Source organism: Diplotaxodon limnothrissa, linkage group LG18 (assembly GCF_057381915.1).
Source record: "Diplotaxodon limnothrissa isolate DT_005_m linkage group LG18, D_limnothrissa_male_GT1.1, whole genome shotgun sequence".
NCBI classification, from domain to species: domain Eukaryota; kingdom Metazoa; phylum Chordata; class Actinopteri; order Cichliformes; family Cichlidae; genus Diplotaxodon; species Diplotaxodon limnothrissa.
In genome coordinates, this window is record NC_140613.1 from 20,806,039 (window position 1) to 20,821,843 (window position 15,805).

General features: G+C 40.5%; 1 protein-coding gene across 2 annotated transcripts in view; it reads left to right on the top strand.

The window, feature by feature from the left end:
- The window catches only part of kcnab1b (potassium voltage-gated channel subfamily A regulatory beta subunit 1b), a 60,657-nt gene that overhangs the window by 14,903 nt on the left and 29,949 nt on the right, over nucleotides 1-15,805 (top strand). For both annotated transcript variants that reach the window (XM_085379038.1, XM_085379039.1), the window contains 5 exons: nucleotides 4,710-4,753; nucleotides 10,287-10,324; nucleotides 11,210-11,289; nucleotides 11,757-11,801; nucleotides 13,958-14,002. In XM_085379038.1, coding sequence (XP_085235164.1) covers nucleotides 4,710-4,753; nucleotides 10,287-10,324; nucleotides 11,210-11,289; nucleotides 11,757-11,801; nucleotides 13,958-14,002 — 252 coding nt within the window. The remainder of the gene's footprint in view (nucleotides 1-4,709; nucleotides 4,754-10,286; nucleotides 10,325-11,209; nucleotides 11,290-11,756; nucleotides 11,802-13,957; nucleotides 14,003-15,805) is intronic.

The window sequence follows — 15,805 nt, forward strand, 5'->3', positions numbered from 1 at the left end:
CGTGTCTCTTTTTGTCTCCTCGTAGCTCCCCGTCTCCTTATCTTCATTCATCACCTTCATCAGCGTTTTTTTTTTCTTCCATGCAACTCTGCTGCATTTTTTTCCCTCCACACTTAATCTATTCACTTTTCGCCCCAAGCAAAAAGTGCATGATTTTATTTCCCTTGTTGTCCCGTTCACACAGAGTGTGGTTTTGATATATCCAGCATATGACCCGACTTTCTCCCCTGTGCAGAATTTTACAGATGGCACAGAAAGCAGTGGAAGCCGTGGAAATGGGTGTTGTCTAATCCCCATCAAGGTTGGCTCGCGTGGGCTTGCTTATTCTGCATTAATCCCCTGCCAGTGAGGAAGTTTATCCATTTACCCAAAACCTTGACAGTGTTTGTTGACAGTTATTGATTTGAACAATCCAATGTTGTTAAGAAAAAATGTATGTGACTTGAGAACCAAATGAGTGTTTCACTCTTCTACAGTAGGAGGCCATTCCTCAAAATGCTTCAGCTCAATAAAAAGCATAATATATCACACATTTGTTGATATATTTTTTCTTTGGCTAGAGATCTACTAAGAATAGAAAGGGCTACATACAGTAGGAGCTCACCGGATGCTCATAAGTGGTGACAGGTTTGTGTTGAGGGGGCGTCATCATATGACTCATTTGTCATTTTACTTCAAGGCTTCTTTTGGGGACCAATCAAGCATGAGGGGCCACTCTCGCTGCCTCGCAAATTTGTTTATGTGCAACTTGTGTTCAGACAAGCTGCTCTCTCTTTTACATGTTTATGTTACCATCTACTAGATTATATGTAAAATACAAAGCTGTATATTGTCTATTTTTAGTTTGCAAAGGCCATGCTGTAAATCTCCTGAGTCATTAGGCTCTTTGGAAGGTGCTGGCATCTACATCTGAGGCATGGACAGTTCTATTTCTGCTCTGTAGCAGGTTGTGTGGTTAATAAACCGTGTTTTCCTTTTTTTTTTTTTTTTTTTTTTTTTTTTTGGCCTGTCCCGTTTGGCTCTTTTGCCATCAGAATTGTTGTCTAAAGGCAAAGAAAGATGCCCATAAACCGTGTTTTCCAGCGCGCTGCTGCTGCTGCTGCTGCTTCCTGACGTCTTGACCACAACACTGCTAACTAGAAAGCAGTAGCAAGGCAGCTTCTCCAGCTGCTGAACATCAGTTTTTATTTTCTTTTGTTTGTTTGTTTGTTTGTTTGTTTGTTTGTTTGTTTGTGGGGGTTTTTTACCTTCTGATTAAGGCGGACTGTGTGAATTCGAAGTAGCACGCAAACGTTTCACATTGAGCTGCTGGAGGAACTCCAGATATGAAGTTAGCGTTTTGTTCAAGGACAGCCAGCTTTATTTGGGAATGGAATGTGCCTGCCAGCTTGTTTATAGTGGGGAGAGTATGCACGAATGATTCACTGCAAACATGAAAACATCATAAACGAAGATCCAAGGCAGATGCAGCCACAATTTGAAGCAGGTCCAAGCATTAGGTTGACACTTTAGCCAGAATTAATGGCAATAAACGCACCAATGCACATTCCTTAACATCAAGTGAGGTTTGTCCTCGATTGCGCCCCCCCCTTCCCCAGGCCGACCAAACACACACAGAGTGAGTTAGTAACACACTTCTAAGCTACAGTCCAGCCCTTCCCCCACACTTTCGTGGATCATAGATCCCACTCCATAATACATCAGAGAGATGGAGGATCCAATATGCAAACTCCTCCACCATGTGAGAAATAAGAATGCATCCCACGATTTGTGACAGCAGTGAGATCTGTCTCCTGTCAAGCAGTTATGGCACATAAATTACTCAATACATCACTGAATTCACATATCGTCTTGTATACATGTAAACACTTTCATTTATATGTTTTACCCTTTGATCTTGGCAGCCGGGTCGAACTACTGACTCGATGACTGATGCTTCGCCATGCTGGACACCTAATTGAATTGGCTAAGGGCGCAGTTAGACAGCGCAGGCTCGAATTAGCCCGCCTTCATCTAGACAGGCACAGGCCATTAGTTGTCAGGCACAAGAAAACGACTGCTGGCATTTTTTACAGCCTCATTTGTTGTAATGAGTAAATGCCTGCAAAACAAGAACAGAAGGCACAATCCCCAGACCATAATTGGAGGTACTTTCTGTTCCTATTTTCACTTTTTCCCCCATCTCAGAATAAAGTGGTTTTGTGTATGTAAGAGAGAGATAAGATAAGATAGAACTTTATTAATCCCTCGGGTGGGTTCCTCTGGGAAATTCGACTTCCAAAAAGCACAGCAACGACCGAAGTTACAGTTACAGAATTGTTAGATATATAGATATATATATATATATATATACACACACACACACACACATATATAAATACAGAGACAAATATAAATAAAATATACAAAGGGGATAAATAGAATAAATAGGAATAAAAAATAAAAATACAAGTGAATTGCACATTTCAAGTATTGAGTCTATTGCACTGTTGACTATTTACAAAAAGTATTGCACAAGGTATTGTACAGTGAGGTGAAGAGGCACTACAGCTTAGAAGAGGCGCTTACAGCTTGTGCCCTTGATAATTCTGTCAAAAGACAATGACTCAATTTCACGACCTTCATGTAATTTCCCTTTGCAGGGTTTTCAATCCCCTTGTCACAGTTTTCTTTCACCAGCAGTGTACATCCATCACAGTGTGCAGAGACACCTGTGGCGTCTGGGGCAGAGAACATTCTGCTCTTGCAGTCGTCGTCTGCGTTAAGCAATTAAATGCTCGCACCACATGAGTTCCCCTCACAGTTGGACTTGAAATGGTGCAGATTATAAAACTAAATGTGAAGTGCTGAGTTGAGACTCTGAGTGAAGTGTGGTAAGAAGCCTGATGTCTTAGTTTATCTTCCATGCTGATAATGAGAGTTGAAAGTGCCTTATTACAGTGCTAGAAATCAGCTGGATGTAATAGAACTGTTATCGAGGAGAAACTTTATTAGATACACCTTGGTAGTTTTGTGTTGAACCGGCTTTTGCCTTCAGAATTGTCTTAATTCTTTGTGGTATACTGTAGATGGAACAAGGTGCTGGAAACAATCCTCGGACATTTTGGTCCATGTTGACATGATAGCGTCACACAGTTTCTGCAGATTTGTCAGCTGGACATCCATGACGTGAATCCCCAGTTCTACTAAAACTTAAAGGTGCCTTTTTGGATTAAGGCCATCTGAGCACAGTAAACTCCTTGTCAAGTTTTTAAAAAGCAGTCTGAGATAATGTGGTGTCTGAGATAATGAACCAACCATCAAAAGATGGGTACACTGTGGTCATAAAGAGATGGATATGGTTAGCAACAATGCTCAGGGAGGCTGTTTATACTAAGGGGTCCAAAGTGTGCCAAGAAAATGTCCCCAACACACCAGGTGGTACACACCAGCAGCCTGAACAGCTGATAGAAAGCAGGATGGATCCATGCTTTCATGTTGTTTACAGCAAATACCATCTGAATGACACATCGGAAATTGAGACTCATCAGACCGGGCACTGTTTTTCTAATCTTCTGTTGTCTAGTTTTGATGAGCCCATGAAAACTCTCACCTCCGTTTCCTGTTCAGAGCTGACAGAAGTGAGTCAGCTAAGAACCTCTGCTGCTGTAGCTCATCTGTTCAATGTGTCATGCATTCAGAGGTACCTACCCTTGCATACATATCAGTTCAAATGCGTTTGGCCATTGTCCTAAGACCTGATCATTGATGCATTTTCAGCTGGAGAACTTCTGCTTATTGGGTATTTTCTCTCTTTCAGACCATTCTCTGTAAACTCTAGAGATGGTTGTGTGCGAAAATCTCAACAGATCAGAACTAAGTCACGAACAAGTGCCTTAAATCAGATTTCTGCTCAGTTTGAACTTCAGCAGGTTGTATTGACTATGCCTAAATGCGCCGCCATGACTGGCTGATAAGATAATATCAATAATTATCAGATGAGAAGGTGAACTTAATGAAGTGGCTGGTGAGCGTATTACTGGGTCACATACAACTGTACAAGGTTCATAGGTGCTAGATTACTTAAGACAAAAGAAGGGTCACATTAGGCCGCATTAGGGAATGCAGATATGTCAGCCTCACTGTTTTAAAGCGAACAAAGACGCCTCCACTTCTAGAAAATAAAATAAAAGTAAAAGGCCGGAGGTCTTAGAGGACTAAGGTGCCCCCTGAAATCTTGCAAAAGAAGACACTGTGTTTCAAATTAGAGGGGAGATGCAAAGGGCAACACTTGTCAAAAAGTGTCACAGTGAAAACAATATTTTTTTTATTTATCAGTGAAATACATTTCACGGTCCTTGAGGGCCTCCCTGTTCCTTCAGAGAACTGAAGCTCTGTATTGAGTAAATAAATCAACTGTCCTCCGACTGTAATCTCTCAATTATGATTCATGATCACCTGAGATAAAGGTGATTATCAGTTTAGGCGAATCTCCTCTTGATCCAGCATAACACACCACACCCTGCATTCTCAAATTCCTGCTCTATACTCTAAGTGCCCTAATTGCTGCATGTTATTTCATTTCAGCCTCTCGCCATGATTTGGAAGCCACACTGATTCTGTCCTTGTTTATGCAGAAATTTTTGGTTCATGAACTACAGGGGCACAGTCGACTGATGACATTTTAAGTCTAAATAAATAGTTTTCTTAATCGTGTTATTTCTTCATAGGAACCTGGGGAAATCTGGGCTGCGTGTCTCCTGTCTGGGGCTCGGTGAGTACAACTAATTAGCATTAGTAAATAATAAAAATCATACGAATCAAAGTGTCAAGTCGCCGCCTCCGTGTGCCTCGGCGTGTAGAGAGAGAACATAAGAGCTAAGCTGAAGGGGACAGGTATTTTTTCTTTCTTTTTATTTAATTCATTCATATAGTTTCACCCGTTTCTAAACCTCATGCATCTTTTATATGTACGGAAAGTCACGAGAGACAACAGAAAGCTGTTTGCAGAGCATTTTTCCTGTTAATATTTAATCAATAGCACTGGTTTCAGCAAACAAGTTGCTCAATTATCACATATATCCAACACACACCACAGGGTAAATACTCTCATTATGACTCATCTTGATAGGACTGTGTTCGTGCGTTAATGCCTATTGTGTGTGGGACAAGTTCCTTGAAAGGGGGACAAAGCGAAGGAGCGGTGCTGCCCAGGCCCAGCAGACAAACTGTAAATGATTACGTTAATCATAGTGATTTTTTACTTGTAGATTAAGCCACACCACAGCGAGCAGGAGGGAGGAGTAGTGAAGAGAATGAACATTCATCAGCTAAAGGGAATTCGTTTCCCTTCTTTATATCGGCAAGCCTGAGCTACACAGCAGTGCCCTTGAGCAAAACATTGATTCCTCCCTGCACCAGTTTTCTGCAGAGGAAAGGAACCAAAATAATATAATTTCACTGTGAGGATGAAAACACGTCATTTTAGCTTTTTTATTAGGATCAGTGGAAGTTTTGGAAATATAGTTATTCACTCTCTGGAGGGTTAGACGCTGAATCTAAGGGGCCTGTTATCTTAGTTTAGCACAACCACTGGCTTCATATAAGAGCTGAGCTTAGCCAGCTTGTGTTGTATTCAAAGACATACAACTGAGATGTTTTGGGGTTTTTTGCTTATTTGTTTGTTTTAAACTCGCTAGGAAAGTTATGGCTGATGTCATAGATCAGTTGGGAGGTAATGCCATTTTCTCATAGACTTCTATACAATTGGACACACTTTTTCAGCAACTAGGGGTTTTGGCTGCTGTTTGGCTGTTAGATTAACTGTAGGTCTAAGTATTGACGTCGCTGTCCTGTACCAGAGTACATCCATCTTTTATATAGGCTCTGTGAGTACAACAGGAAACAAGGAGAATATTTAAAGTATACAGAGCATTTCAGGTCTGGGCACAGTCCCCTTTTAGATGTTCTTTCCAGTGTTTGTGCAAAGCTACATTGACCAATAGCTGGTGACACCTTCACTATACTGTAAAGACACGGGTGATAATAACCCTCTCCTCAAACTCTTGGCAACAAAATGTTTTTCCTTAATGTGTTGGATACAGACGGTCAGACTGGGCTAATCACATTTTTATGCAGCAATGTAATGCATTACCGTGCTAAATATAGTAGTCACACTGCAGTTATAATTATGTTGTTAGTTTACAATGGCTCTTCAATTATCTGCACAAATGGTGAATAGAAAGAAAAATAATTTTTCTTCCAGCACTACAATGAGCTGACTTTTTTCGTGTACAGGGAGGAGGACAAAGGGGAACTTCTGAGAAGTGATGATATGAACATTATTATTTTTTATTTCAGAAAAGGACAAGAGGATGATGCAAACTGCATTCAGGATAGAAACAACTCCATTATTATTGCTAATGCTTAATGAAGTCAGCTAATGCTAATGGTACTGCGGTTGTGTCTTTTTGCAGAGGTATTTGCCTACAAAGAGGGATGAATGGTTAACAACTGGGGTGGAATAGGGAAGGGAATGATAGCAGAGCTCACCAGGAATCGAAGAACTGCAAAAAAAAACCATTAAAGATTAAAAAAAATCACTTCACTTCACCTCTTTCAATGTTAGAACTTCACTCCTCTCTGTGGCTAGCTGACAGAGCAACGCGCTAATCTACACAGACAGCATGCTAATGCAAAGCTAGCGAAGAACCAGTATAAAAGTAGTATAAAAGATAGACGTAGCTACCGTGATGTCACTGCTGAGTCCAAAAACTGTACGGAAAATGTTTACAAAGGTCAAGACAGAAAGCTGTTTCGCATCAGCGTCTGCAGGACCAGAAGTAATTTTGCAACAAGATCTATTGCCATCTGGTGGCCTTCAGATAGAATGCAGGTTTAAGGTATTTCTAAACCGGCCTTAATTCAACCAGAAGCTATGTCTATGTTTTATATTTTATATTTTGTGTTAAATACTACAAGAAAGATATATAAATAAAATAAAAAAGTTTGTCGGATTCTAGTCCAAAGTTAACACTGTTACCTGGTAAGGCTACATGAAGTACGAAATACTGTAATAAATTACTTTTTCTGGTAGTAATTAAGTATGTAATGCGTTAAAAAAGGAAAAAGAAACAACAAATCATGCGTAATACATTACTTTCTTGAGTAAAGACCACTGGTTACAGATTCAGCTGCATTATTTCTTACATTACATTCATTTATTTTATCACCTTTCCTCTATAGAAAGGAGCACTGGTAATTTATTATTTGTCTCAATACAGAGTGTCTGAATAACTTAGTTTTGCAGCTGTGTTTTTAAAGCTAACCTGCACGTAACAATTTAATTGATTTTTTTCTTCTTTTTGGTCCGTGCCAGTTTTAAAAAAAATCAGGCTGAGCCAACACCAGCCTGGTGTTATACTTCTGACGCATTTGGCTACAGATTTTACACCAGCTTTTCAATTATTTCTTATTAGTGGGCGATAGTGACAAGCTTTATGTGACAGGAGCAGGCAAGAGAAAACTGAGACAACAGATAAATTCTAACAATAGCTGTCTTCATCCTATACTAAAGAAGGACAGAGACTCTAAGGGTGTCTGTCTACAGTATAGACAAGATTACTGCACATCAGTGCAGTCCACAGATGTTTAATAGATTGCATACTGGATTTCACAAGCAGGGTGTGGATTATTCAGTTTTCATTGGTATAAAAGAAGCCTTTGTTCCCACTTCAGGAATCTGCTTCAGGTCAGCAAAACCAAGAATTTTATGCTTAAATAAAGTTTGGGGAATTGTTCTCAGTTCATCAGCCTTAATACAACATCTGCTATATATTAATAAATGTTTATGTTAAATGCTGTAAAAAAGTATTTGCCCCCATTTTGATTTGTCACACTTAAATGTTTCAGATAATCAAAATCATCATTTATTCCAAAGATTGATGGTTTCATTTATTAAGGGGAAAATAGCTATCCAAATCCACCTGGCCCAGTGGGAAAAACTGATTACCACCCAAACCTAATAACTGGTTGTGTCACTCTTGGCAGCAAGAACTGCAGTCAAGCATTTGTGATTACTGACAATGAGTCTTTCTCATTTCTGTGGAGGAACTCTTTGCAGAATTGTTTTAATTCAGCCTCACTGGAGGGTTTTCAAGCATGAACAGATTGTTCAAGGTCATGCCAAAGCATCTCACTCCGTCCTCTGACGTCCTCTGACGTCCTCTGTCTGGAAATGGGACACTTCAAAACCTTCATAATCTTATTTCTTAGACATTCAGAGGTGGACTTGCGTGTGTGTTTACTGCTCAACCCAAGCAAGCTTGAGCTTCCAGACACAAAGTGATGGCCGGACATTCTCCTTCAGGATTTTCTGGTAGAGGAGGACAGAATTTATTCTGTTTCTGTTTCCATCATTTAATGCAAGTTGTCCAGCTCCTGAAGAAGCAAAGAAGCCCCAGACTGTCAAACTATGACCAACATATTTGACTGTTGGCAGGATTTGTTTTGTATGAAATGATGTATAAATTTTATGCATATGTAATGGGGATTTAACCTTTCAAAAATGTTCAGTTTTTATCTCATCAGTCCACAGATTATTTTCCTAAAAGTCTTAGGTGTCATCAAGTTGTTTTCACAAATGTGAGATGAGCCTTTGTGTCTTTTTTGATTAGCAGCAGTTTTCTCTTACTGCTGATCAAAAAAGGAGGACATTTCTGCACAGTCCCTCTCTTGTTTGAGACAAGTGAGGCCTGCAGTTCTTTTTGTTCCTTTTTGACCTCCTGGATGAGTCGGTCTGGCCTCTGCTGGGAAGGTTCACCACTGTTCCAGATTTTCTACATTTGAGGATAATGGCTCTCGCTGTGGTTCACTGAGTCCCAAAGCCTTGGAAATGTCATAGTAACCCTTTCCAGACCAATAGATGTCAGTGAAGTGTTTATCGACTGTTTTTTGACGTGTTGTTTTTTGAGACTTTTTGCTGACTTCACTTTGTCAGTCAGGTTCTATTTAAGTGATTTCTTGATCCAACAGGTGCCACAGTAATCAGCTCTGTGATACGGCAAGTGAAAATGAACTCAGCTTTTGAAAAACATGTGGTTAATCAAAGTTATTTCATGCTTTAACAAAGGTGGGGACATTTATTTTTTACACTTTGCCCTTAAATAAATGAAATCATAACTTAATAGCTCAGTAGGTAGAGTGGTGGCCCCATGATCGGAAGGTCGGGGGTTCAACTCCACTGAACGGCTACCCTGAGGTACCCCTGAGCAAGGTACCGTCCCTACACACTGCTCCCCGGGCGTTGCATTGGTGGCTGCCCACTGCTTCACTGGGTGAATGGGTTAAATGCAGAGGAACTATTTCCCTATGGGGACTAACACATACACATTACATTACATTAATTGCATTTTGTATTTATCATTATATTTGTTTAATGATCTGAAACATTTCAGTGTGAAAATTACAGTGTGAAAACAAGAAACGTGCAAATACTTTTTCATGGCACTGTAAGACAGAAAGGGCAGGCTTTGGTCAATCTAAAGATACAAATACTTGAATACGTGGCTTCTACTTATTAACTTGTTGCATTACATCGGTTACCTTGCTTATGTTAAGTGGAAAAAATCATGCTTAGATCAGGCTGTGGTATGACTCATTTCATTTACAAGTTTGAAAGCAACTATGTGCGCGCAATATCATAATGAGCACACAGGTAGTTCAGTACAAAATACTTTTGTTTTTTTACAGTGTAAATCATCTATTAAAGTGTGCGTGTTTTTGTGTGCTTGCGTGGTGTGCTTTTAACATGCCCTGTGTGCACCAACCTTTTGCAGAAACTAATCAGAAAAAGAAATATCCAGACAAATAATCACACATGAGTCCAAGTTGACTTTTCCTGTGAAAGTTTTTACTCTTTGCTTCAGGAGATATGCAGGTTTGCAGTGGATGGATGGATAGATAGGTCTGCCATTTAATGCAAACACACACAGGAACTCCCCCCAAACCCTACAACACCTCAAGGATCCCACCTAAAAACACAGTGCATTACACGACAATGCTTGTCGCTCTCCTTTAAACTGTTTTTAAACTGCAAATCTGTACACATGGCATAATGGAGTCATTTCTCTTTTAATCTGTAGTGACATTTGTCTGTGACGGCCTTCGGGCAGAAAGCATTTTGTCATGTCTCCATGCCAAAAATGTCAAATTATTAATTAGAAGACACTATGAGTGACTTTTACATGCAAAAGGTCGTCTATGTTGTTGTTTGTTACAAATATTTTATGATGGCTTTCCCCCCACAGGAACATGGGTAACATTTGGAGGTCAGATCTCTGACGAGGTAAGACTTCATGTCAGATCCATCAATCAGCTGACACACCTCCTTTTCTCAGATTAGACATATAACTTGATCATTTTTCTATTAAACATTATATCTGTTCCCAATCTGCAGCATTTTCCTTTTTAAAGAATACAAAAAAAGATATTTGGGGTATTTAGAGTAGTTAAATCAGTAGCATCAGAGTAGCTTCTGCTACATTGTTTATTTACTCCTTAAATATGCAGTATTATTCATGCTCTATTTTAGACTCAGCTAGACCCAAATGCAACAAGTAAAACCATTTACAAAAAACAATTTGTGGCCCCAATGGGAGTAATTTAGTGTAACTGGATATAAAATGGTGTGGGTGTGAGACCACAGTTATCATTCTGGTATCAATTTCCCAATATCACGGCAAGCTGCTACAGTAAGTCCCTCGTGGCTCTACCAAAGCCAAGTAATCAGATCCTATTTCTCTCACAGGATAAGCAAAAGACCTCTCCCAGTGTCCTGCTCTGGCCTTAGATGGGAGAAAATACTGAAGTGGGGACATCTTATCATTGCTTATAAAACACAAGGGCTAAGAGAGGCACAAACAAAACAAAATAAGAGCTTGGTACAGGCAGAGGAGGTCCTCACGACTAAACTGGCCTTTCAAACGTCGTCCTCTGAATAAAGAGCAAGAAGTAGGTCAAAAAGTGTGGGAAATACACTGCGCAGTAAACAGCTTTAATCAACAAGCAGACTGTACAGTTTCCTGGAGGATGTGCATTTCAACAGTAAACAGACGTACACTCCTTTCTTCAGGGAATTTCCCGCCTTTTTGAAGTGTAATTTGGTTATTATTTATAGAAGTGCCTTATGCCACACTGAGCTTCATGAGGAAACTTTTCTTGCCTGTGTCAGGTGGCAGAGCAGCTGATGACTATCGCCTACGAGAGCGGGGTCAACCTCTTCGACACAGCCGAGGTCTACTCCGGGGGGAAGTGAGTGATGTCTCCCATTTGTAATCACACTACTACTTTTGGTCCTGTTAGCTTTTTTCTTCCGCAGGACAAAAGATGTTAACAAGGTTTAGGCCCTGACCAGGAATAATGCACCTGAGGAAGCCAAAAATGAAAGGTAGCCGTGACTCTAAAGTGATTTACATAATCTTATTCAACACTGGAGGCTCCGCATTATGTTCACAGCTCAATTTACCTCGCCTGGGCATCGTCTGTGTGAATAATGCGGAGCACAGTGGAGTTTTACGGGGATGAATATTCATTTTAAAGGTCGCTGGTGAAATTCAGGCGCACAGTACAGGAGGCATTTACCCATTATCTTGGGCTCCTTCTGATTTTTAATCAGGCATTCATGGTGCAGATTTGTGGCAGATAACACACTTACAATGCTGCAAGAGAACTGGAAGTCTGGGATCTAATCATATTATCTCTTGTGTTTTTCTTTACAGAGCAGAGATAATCCTGGGAAACATCATCAAGAAAAAGTGCTGGAGGTAAAGTGTTGTGTCTCAACAAAGCGAAAAGAATCCAAGAATGTGTTTTTGATTGCATATGCACTGTATCGCTGAACATACAGCATGCCAAAACGCAAACATCTCACAAACAGGTGTGTGTATATTAAGCACATGCCATTTAAAATTCACAGGCTTTAAATTGCTGCTATATGAGCATTCGCTCTTGTGAAAGGGTTTTCCACAAGATTTCGGAGCTTCGTTCCAGGGATTTTCAACCATTCAAGAGCATCAGAGTTAACAGGCACTGACATGGGTGATAACACCTGATTCACAGCTGGCACTTCAGTTTATCACAAAGGTCCCTCCACGTGGGAAACTGTCCTTGCATATGGAGCACTTACTTTTTGAAATATAAAAGAATTAAACAAAACTGTTGGCACCTAAAGCAGTCCCCATGCATCCTCATGGACTATAGCTTCAAGATGAGTCATTTCACCATCACTTGTCATTTTGAATCCAGATTTTACTGCGAAATTCCACGCTCATCGGCTACCGATTTGTCAGTCACAAGCTGGTAGCTAATGAGTGCCAAAATTTAGAGAATAAACTTGATGCAACCGAGACCATAAAGTCAGCGGCAGCGTTACAGAGGTCCTGGCAGAGCTCCGTTTTCCCGTAGACTTTCTACTGAGGTTTTGCAGACACAGCTTGTTGGCCATTTTGGACTTTTATGCTGAGAGTGCAGGATTAAATGACTAAGGCCCCAGTCACATAGGCCTAGAAGCCTTGAGACTGGTGAGTAACCATCTGGCAACCACCTGTCATGTGGGAAAAATTTGAATTCCCCAATTGGTTGCAAAAGGAAGCTGATGGCAGCTGGTGGGAAAATGACTGCTAAAGCCCCAGTCACACAGGTCTAGGGACCAGTCAATGGCCCCAATTTTTCCCTTGTGTCCCACCTCCCTGTAATTGCCTTGGTCACTAACAGCTGCAGTCATCTACAGTTTGGATGGAAGTGACGGCCAAATACTGTCTAGCTAGTCTCTCAGCATAAAAGAGTGACACAAACAGGAAAAGTTTCATCTTTTGACACATGTTGGCTGCAGCTCTGGGCAACAATTTTTACTAAGAAGGCAAACCTTCTCCATTTCTGGAGGATTTGTTCTACCACTTGGCTAGTAATTAGCGAGATGTTTTCATAGATAAACATGAAAACATAAGCATCCTTACTGCTACTGTAAATGTCCTGATATTATCCCAGTATAAGCATGTTTTGAGGTTTAGCATTTAATACCTAAATCTGCTAAAATATACCGATGAGCAAGTGTTGTTAACTTTGTAGGAACCTATAGTTGCAAACCAAAATAGTGCAAAAAGATTAGGTAGAAAGTAATTGTTATTATTTTCTTCCTTATTCCTTCAGTTGAATTGCAGCCCCTCAGTTCTATCCTGGGACCCTTGTTGTAAATGATTTCAAACATGCTTTTAGTGGAGGTAGGCATGGTTAGCGAACCACATGAAGCAGCCTAATAATTCTGGTGTACAAAATGCACAAAATGTTTGTGTTTATCTGTTTTCAAGCTTTGTGTATTGGTGACATTAGTTAGTTCAATGTTGAGAACATGCATCCATGCCTCCCACGTTAATGTTGCTTGAAAATTTTCCACTTAATTCACTTGATATATTATATAAATCAATTCATTAAATGAAAGTGTAAACTTGACAAATTTGCTCATGTCAAATCAAAACAGATGCTGGTGAGCGTGAACTGTAGCTCCACCACAGAAAACATATATTCCGCTCTGCTGCATGCACTGCCGAGAGAAAACCCAGTTATGCGCGTCACCCCTTTTAACTGCTCACGCCAGCTCTCTGCCCGACCTCACCTCAGCTGTGGACCTGTTTAAATTATTGATCATTCAAGCATGGCGGGTGGGTTATAGTGAGGGAGCTGTCTTGCTAGAATTCAAAGAAAAAAAGAGTCACCCTGTGGTCATTATACTCTATGACTTACTCGATGTTTGAAGTGCAGTGTAGGATGGAAGGCAGCTGACATAAATATAGTTGATTGCACTGATTTGTACACATAGGCAGATTTCATCATGCTCACATGCAGGTATGGTCATATACATATCATCTTTTTGAGAACACCTTTTTTTAATGGTCTTTTGATGCGTCTGACGGTCTTCCTGCAGGAGATCCAGTCTGGTGATCACCACAAAGCTGTACTGGGGAGGAAAGTAAGTATGTGTTCATACATATTTATCCATGTGTCCAGCAGGTGGGTTTTCTTTCTCAGACAGTCAGGCCATCTCACATACACGAGCCTATTCTTTAAAACGTTGCCTCCAGCTGCAGCGAGCGTGACACAGATGACACAGAGCGCAAGGACACAGATGTGGAGGACAAAATGACAGCATGTCTCAACCCCTTTTCCTTACTCTTCTAGCCACCCTCAGCTTTCTTGCCAAACTGCCCAAAGTCATAGCTGCTTCTGCTGTCACGCTAAAATATTCTCAGTCTGCATTAGTAGCCATCTGTATCTAAAAAAGTCTTCTGGCCATGGGTACATCCACATACTGTTTGACTATTCTTACACGGCTAAGAACACTAGAGCCAAGCCTCAATTGTGTAAATTTAATTAAAACTCATCCTCTCTGAATTCTGTCAAGGTATTTCAAATCTCTCCAACACAGATGGATTTAAAGAACAACTGCTTAACCCCCAGCTGAGTGAGCTACGAGACTGTCTCACAGCTCGCTTGTCAAACATCAGTTCACCCCAGGATGCCTGGATATTTGCAAGATTCATATTTCCTCTCTATGGCGTTTCTTCAGTCTTTTGCACAAAAAGTAACAATAACATGGAGGAAGGATGGCATGCATTGTGTTTGAAGTGCGTTTATATCCCATATGCACTCTGGAAAAACCATAGGAAACAGGGAGGAAGAAAACGAAAGTGTGAAATGAAGCAAGGCGAGAAGTAAGGCAAGTCGCGGGCATCTGAACAAAAACAAACACGCTGGAGCAGAAACAGACGAGAGGAACAAAGTGGAAAAGGAAAATGCAGGGGTGGGGAAAATCTTTAAGTGCCTGAGTAAACACAAGTGAGCCTACAGACAAGTCATTGGAAAGCAGTTAGCGCCACTGTTACCAGTGTCATTTCCAAATGAACCAGCAGCTGTTTTTAGCAAAACAACTCCCAGAAATGATGTGTGGGTTACACTACACACTTAGCAATGCATGTCTGACAATTTATCAACCAGCTGAACATAGTGACGCATTTAATATCTATATTCCTAAACTGGGGCAGCACGGTGGTGTGGTAGTTAGTGCCACTGCACTCACAGCAAGACGGTCTTCTGTGTATAGTGTGTGCATCTTCTCTCCATGTGTGCGTGGGATCTCTCCAGGCACTCTGGCTTCCTCTCACAGTCCAAAGACAAGCATGTTAGCTTCATTGGTGACTCTAAACTGGCAGTCTCTATGGGTTAGCCCTGCAATAGCTTAGCGACCTGTCCAAGGAGTAATTCGCCAACCAAACTATGACAGCTGGGATAGGCAAAAGCCCAACGGCTACTCTGAATAAGATATGTGGAGGAAGATGGATGGATCCTTAAAAATTCCAAACAATAAGTAAAAATACACAGTAAGAATATAAAGTTGAGTTTAAGCAAATGTAAAAATGCTACAGTTGTCTTAAGGGAACATGTACATATGCATCAAAAGTGCAGATTGTCTCCTTTCAGAATTGTACTAATTCTAAAATACTGATACATCCACGTGAAAGGAGCTTTATGTTATCCCGACTCACTGCAAAACTTGCAGAGCAATAGGTGGCTGCAGTGTCATAACACTGTATCACACAGTGTTATGATGCAGTCTAAAGTTGAAAATGGAATAAGTGTTGCATAAACTACAAGTACTGCTATATAAATATAATACTGAGTAGTGCTGCAGTCAAAGAAAATCATAGACTGAAATCAGACAAACGAGGGAAAAACTCTGCATGCTATCTCTAAATTACTTTGTGCGCTGATTGCA